This window comes from Heteronotia binoei, chromosome 3 (genome assembly GCF_032191835.1).
Source record: "Heteronotia binoei isolate CCM8104 ecotype False Entrance Well chromosome 3, APGP_CSIRO_Hbin_v1, whole genome shotgun sequence".
Lineage (NCBI taxonomy): Eukaryota > Metazoa > Chordata > Lepidosauria > Squamata > Gekkonidae > Heteronotia > Heteronotia binoei.
Window position 1 is genome coordinate 85303800 of NC_083225.1, and position 7036 is coordinate 85310835.

A 7036-nucleotide genomic window follows, 5' to 3' on the forward strand; every position below is an offset into this window, starting at 1 on the left:
CCTATACTGTCTAAATGCCCTTATTCAGTGTCCACCACTAAAGTGCCCTGGCCCTCGCTCTAAGTCTGCATGTCAGGGAGCTTCCCGGCAGTCTCGTGCTGCATGCCCTGCCCTACCTGAAGACTTGTAAAGGCCAAGACAGAAGGCTTTGTAGGAGGGGGGGCTGTGATTGGGTGCTGCAGAGGGGGCTCGTCCCGCCATGGTTATGCGGGGATTGGTGTGCCATTTAGTTGGCTTCCAAAGGGGTTTTGAGGCTGCACCGGGAGCAGCAGCAAACTTTGGTTTTGGGATCCATGGGTCTCTATGGGATATATCTGCATTCTCATTGCCATAACTCTGCGCCTCTCATGGGGAGTGTTCCCAGGCTTAAAGGTGTTAGGAAGCTGACTAACAGTGGCCACGCCTCTGGGGCTGCCCCCTCATACAGAGTAGCAGTGTGCGCCCCAGTTCTGCTGCTGGCTCGGCGTGGTGCTGCTCCACCAGAAGCCATGGGCGGGCGTACACTGAGGCGCCCTGGGAATGGCGCAAGTCCCATTTGCACCAGCAGGGAGGGAGTTCGAATGGCAACTCTCATTTCTGCTGGCATAGCTGTTAGTTTGCTCCCAAAGCACTTTCAGCCCCCCCCCGCCCCCCTTGGGATTGCGCTGTTAAGATTTGAAAGATAAGAACCAGTACTTTTTTACATTTTTAGGCCAGTTGTGCACCTTCTTTATGCATTTAATGGTACTCATTGTAGCACTGGAGCCAAGCTAAACATCTGTGCAAAGCATGTCATACGATAACCTGAGAACTATTAATCAAGAAGTATAAACAAGTGATTGAGAGTTTTCTGGTTTCACATTAATGACAATGGGCTGCTTATTGTGTTACAGGAACTTACAGTGGGCAGTGCTAAACATGGATAGAGGTAAGTTTTTGTGTATATTTTCTAGGTTAACATTTACTTATGTCTGGCACAACTTGTTTTGTGCATTTTTTTTCCCTTCCTAAGCCTACTTTGGCAGGGAGGGGGGGATATAAATCAAATAAACTAACTAACTAACATATTCCCTGTAGATATGTGGGACAGCAAACCAGCCACTGAGATGGCAGTGTAGCCAAAGTTCACCTGGGTTTGGTGCAGTAAACTCACACAAAGAGTACAGCACCACTTAGTTCTCTACATTTACCCACAAACTACAAAAACCTGGTATTGAGGTGGACACTCTTTTTTTATGTGATGAATTATATATTTTAAGAACAATCCAACTAAGGCTTATGGATCAAGAATACCAAAAAGTGTTCCCCTCACATCCCCCTGTTTGCTCTGCAGCCAATCTAGATATACTCTGAAGACATGGGAAGATACCCCATTATTTTTTTACTTTAGATTTCTCATTCCATCGTCAGACTTTTACTCTGGCACATTTAAATGCCTTCCCATCAACAGTTCTCTTTGGTAGGTTTAGACAGATACATCTCCAAAATAGATTATGTCTATGTGAATTAGGAGTCCTTGATTATATATCCCATATTATTTTAGAATGTCCTTTCCTGATCTTACACCGTAGACAATTTTTAGCTGAGTACCTCCAACACAATGTATTTACTAAAAGGAAAACTCTAACCTACTTTTTACAAGATGTTAATCCCCACATTACTACATGTGTTGCGAATTTCTTAGTAGAAGCCTGTAAAATTAAATCTAGGCATACTACTGTATTTTGATTGCTGGGTGTCTACTCTTGATTTGTGTCATTTGCAGCTATTTAATTGATTTATGTATTGTTCTTACTATACTTCAGGCCTTTGTATCTACTTTTGATTGTGAATCATTATTGCTTTTATGCCAATAAAAGTCTGAACTGAACTGAAAAATAAAAATTTATTAAACTAAATCCAAATAGGTTGGCAAAAGGCCAAAACAGTTTAGCAAAGAGAATGCACACAAAATAACGAAACTAAAATCACTGACTACTCACATCAACCCTATTCAGCTTTGTCATATCCTGAGGAGTGACATCTGTGGACCATAGTATAAATATAATCTTTAGCAGTAAGGAGGGAGAAAAGGATGATAGGAAAATTGACTAAACTACTATATAGCTATTCTTGTAGGGAATACCAGCCGTAACACATCAATGTCCTTCAACCAGGCTGTCTCTATGGAATTTTTCCAAAGTATGAGCAACCGACCCCTCCCAACCAGGTTTTTCAGCTGCGATGTGTTAGCTAATTAGGCCAGCCTGGGAGAGTGGTCTTAAGGAGAAACTGGCTTGTGGGAGTGAGGGCATCTGTGAAAGTGAAAAACTAACTGATCCTAAGAAAATTCTATCAAAGATAGATACTCTCTTGACAATATGTTATCAGTTAACTTCTCTGTTCCACCAGAAGTCTTCATTGCTATGCTTGACTCAACACAGATACAGTGCCATGAATTATTTAAGGAAGAAAAAGGTGAAATGTATTTCCAAATTCAAGTGGGATTGTATATACATTAGTGGCCTAGTAGGTGGGGTGGAAAGAAAAAGAGTCGGTTTTCACAGAATGAGGCCAAGATTTTTGAACACTTGGACACTGATGAATGAAGAAGAAGAATTGCAATTTATACCCCGCCCTTCTCCCTGAATCAGAGACTCAGAGCGGCTTACAATCTCCTATGTCTTCTTCCCCCACAACAGACACCCTGTGAGGTGGGTGGGGCTGAGAGGGCTCTCACAGCAGCTGCCCTTTCAGAGACAAGTCCTGCGATAGCTGTGGGTAACCCAAGGCCATTCCAACAGGTGCAAGTGGAGGAGTGGGGAATCAAACCCAGTTCTCCCAGATAAGAGTCCGCACACTTAACCACTACACCAAACTGGCTCTCTGGATGGGCCATATATATTTTGCAATACACATTATTTTGTGTTGTGATACTGTATTTGTAAGAGCCAGTTTTAATTTGTAAGAGCCATGTGGTGGAGTGGGGAATTAAACCCGGTTCTCCCAGATAAGAGTCCGCACACTTAACCACTACACCAAACTGGCTCTCTGAATGGGCCGTATATATTTTGCAATACACATTATTTTGGGTTGTGATACCGTATTTGTAAGAGCCAATTTTAATTGCTTATGATACATCAAGAAGTCTTAAAGCAACTAAGTAGATACAGATTTGTACTTTTTAAAAAAGTGCTGATTTCTCCATTAATTTTTAGAATGCTTGCTGTTGAAAAAGATTAAAATTAAATTAATTAAAATTACCCCAAAATTTACCATTTTAAAAAACACATTTACTAGTAGATGACTAACCACCCCGTTAAAAAGTCTGCTGTGAAAACATTGTGATGCGACATCACCCCAGAGTCGGAAATGACTGGTGCTTGCACAGGGGACTACCTTAACCTTTTTAACCTACTGAACATTTGTTTCAGAATGCTGGCTTCTGATTTGTCCATAAGTGCCATAAATAATATCCCTTTTTCTTGTATAGTTGGAAACAAATGAACATCCATCTAATAAGTATATGAATGAGAGTTTGTTCATTTAATTTGACAGATTCAAAACTTAAGTTGATAGCGAAATTAGTATCTAAAATATCTTGAATGTTCTGGTTAATACAGGTGCTGTCATTACCTGCCCTTTGCAACGGAGAGTGTTTAAAAACTATAGCTTTTCAAAACTCTCAGTTATAAATAGAAACTTATGTATCTACAAGTATGTATTTAATATAATTAGTCTGTTCCAATCCCAGAAATTTACCTGTGTCAACCTAAAATATCATCCTCATCATCATCAAGACTTTTCTAAAACTTTGGAAATGCAAATAACACTTTAAAGCACTTTCAAATACTACTTTTCTTTTCTTCAGTCTTCCTCACAGATGCTAAAGCAAACTCTGTATTAAAAAGATATCCAAGGGCAAATGTATTTTTGGAAGAATTTAAGCAAGGAAACATTGAGCGTGAATGCATGGAAGAACGCTGTGACTATGAAGAGGCAAGGGAAGCTTTTGAAAATGATGAGAAAACTGTAAGTTCATATGAACTGGTGCAGAAAGCACATCTTGTTGTGTAGACAACGTCACCCCAGAGACGGAAATGACTGGTGCTTGCACAGGGGACTGATTACCTTTACCTTTTAGACTGTAATCAAGTATTAGAATTAAGTATTCACATATTGTGCTACCTTGTAAAAGAAAAGAATTATTGTTTAAAGAACCGGAGAAATATAGTAGCTTTCAGAGCCTTGGATGTAGACAGGCCTTTCTGTGAGCCAGATCCTCTCTGAAAGGCTTCCTTCTGGATCCAGAACTATCAGATTTATAGCGAGTGTATCAGTTTCATTAGCTATGTTGGGTGACTGAATTCTGTGGTTCTACATGCAAGTAAATCTGACTGATTTATCATCAAAACCTGCAGCCGTGAGTAAGAAGAAGCTTTGTGGCTCAGAGCCATCATGTTTGAGTGAGTGAAACATCATTTACAAGGGTAAAGGGGGGGAAACCCAAAATGGCAGCAGCATTGTGACATGGACAATTTTAAGCATAAATGGCTTAATGTAAATTAAGTTTCAGTGTTAAACACACTGCTTAGTAAATATGCTTAAGTCTGTCCTTCAGAGTGCATTCTACATTAAATCATTGTTTGATGGAATTACTGAGGAATTTTCTTTAGACAGTATCACTTGTAGTAGGAACATATATCGCTCATGTTATAGAAACAATGCACACATTTGAGTTCTATACTCGAAAGTAATATAGATTAGACTTCATTTACTGTCCCAAGGATACTATTGTATTTTATAGCTGGCCATAGAGAATATATTAACTTTTCCATGTTGTTACCATGTGTGGTTGGAAAACACATCTGTACTAGATATGAGTCTATGTGCAAAATGCCTGCTGCTTAGTTGGGTCTAAATTCGGTTTCGGAGTAGCCAAGCATAAGAAAGAAGCCCCTTTTTTGTCCTTCTCAAATTTTGAAGGATCTTGAGGTTTAGGTTTTAACACCTGCTATAAGTGGCTCAGGGCGGCTGATTGCTCTTAGAGAATGTGATTGCTCTTAGAAAAGTGATAAAAGCCCCAGTAGTAGTCCAAGTAAAAATATGTTGCCTGAAGCTTTTCCTAAGAATTTGTGCTCATACCAGTAGCAAGTTAATGCTTTATGCTACTTGCTGTAAAATTCATTTTTGATCATTTTACTTGAGGAGAAAATAACTCTCAATCATTTTCTTTACTCTGGCTTGTTTTCAGAGGGAATTCTGGAAAAGTTATACAAGAGGAATCCATGGAGAAATTAACACTGGGTATAACTGGTATCCATTTTATCTTGTTTTTCCATTAATCATTGGCCTTCTTGTTGTTCTCATCATCATCTTTGTCACATGGAGATGCCTCCTCAAAAAGAAAATGCGTAGACGATCAATGTATGCACATGGAAGTACCAGAGAAACCACAGGCGATAGAACTGTTACTGATGGGAGAAGTCCTCTTCCTCTGCCACTCAGCATTCTTCATTCTCCTCAGGAAGATATGTTTGAAGGCAATGGACTTTCTCCAGGATATCTGAGCTACACAGATGGACGTTCAGATTCTGTGTCAACAAGGTTGTCAAATTGTGACCCACCTCCATCATATGAAGAAGTTGCTGGTGAAAACGGAATGAGAAGAAATGAAACTACAAATCAAATGGATCCACCTCCACAATATGAGGACATAGTGAGTGCTAGTTTGGTTAATGGCACTTCAGTACCTTCTGTTTCCACTGGTATCAAGTGAAGTAGGAAAAACACTAGTACCTCGTTTATTAAAGAGAAAAAACTCCCTAATTTCCCCCCAGCACTTTATTTCAGCTTAATGTTTGAAATTCTACTCATTTGTTACCATTCCCTCCTTTATTCCGTTACCGTTTTTTTCTGTGGCACTTCCATCCCAACAGGGTTTGAAGGGTGGGAGACAAAGCAATAATTGGCATACTTCCCAAGATGCCAATTCCATTGACTGCTGTTACTTTACAATATTGATGAAAGTGCTTTTTATTGCAAGCATAAAGGATTTCTAATGGCAAAGTTAGAAAAAGGGATTTACATCTCCCAAAAAGATGTTTTTATAATCTGATTTTTTTCAGATGCCATGGTTCATTGCAAGCTGAGCTAGGGGATTTATGTTGAAATGCTTCGAAGTCTGGAAGTACAGAAATGAGCAAATTTATGGCATAAAAATCCTGCCACAGTATACCAAAGAGAGCCAGTTGCCATAAGTGCTGTTTAAATGCTTTGACATAAAATACTCATTGTCATGAGAAATGCAGTATTTTGATGACCATGTTCAAGCAAAAGCTCTTGCTTTGAAAGAGGGAGAAGTATGAAATACATATTTGGATTTTAGAATGTGGAACAAAATATCGATTGGCTGAAATTTTCAGTCAGTAAATATTATTATTGATGTCAATGTGGAGTTAGAATTAAACCCATCTACCAGAATAACAATGATAAGAAATGTATTTTGAAATGGTTGTGAGAACCATATGTGATGGGACCAGGCCCAGACAATGGCTTCTCTGTTGGGGGGGAGGGTTGTTTGTTTGTTGAAAATGAGTGATTACACAACAATCAGATGATTTGTTGGGTGGCTTTTTCCTTCTATTGCCCACAACTCAATCACCATCTTTTCTACTTGGTTCCTCTCTGTACCACCTAATAAGTGATACATAGAAGTATATCTTGCCCGCATTTGGATGCATCTCAGTGACCAGCCCCTGTTTTGCATAAATTTTTTGTGTTACAATTTATGAAAATAGTCTAGTATTCTGAGGTATAACATTCAATTCTTTTTGAGGGAGTTTTGCTTCAACAACAAGTGTTTGTTACAGCTGGCTATTCTGTGTTCATGCATGCCGGGTTTTAAAAGCAGATAAGAGACCTACATCTGTGAAAGAAATCTAGAAGCAAATTTATTTTTAACAATTTTTAATTGCTACTACAGCACAGATTGTTTGGGAGACAGGTTTGCTCCAGGGTAATGCAAGAGTATTGAAAAGTGCCTCACTTTTATGCTTGATTTAAATGTGACACTAGG

General features: G+C 39.2%; 1 protein-coding gene across 1 annotated transcript in view; it reads left to right on the forward strand.

The window, feature by feature from the left end:
* The window catches only part of PRRG1 (proline rich and Gla domain 1), a 39124-nt gene extending 33366 nt beyond the window's left edge, over positions 1-5758 (forward strand). The window contains exons 2-4 of the mRNA XM_060234106.1: positions 873-907; positions 3830-3990; positions 5213-5758. Coding sequence (XP_060090089.1) covers positions 898-907; positions 3830-3990; positions 5213-5737 — 696 coding nt within the window. The 5' untranslated portion in view covers positions 873-897 and the 3' untranslated portion in view covers positions 5738-5758. The remainder of the gene's footprint in view (positions 1-872; positions 908-3829; positions 3991-5212) is intronic.
* The last annotated feature ends 1278 nt before the right edge of the window (positions 5759-7036 follow it).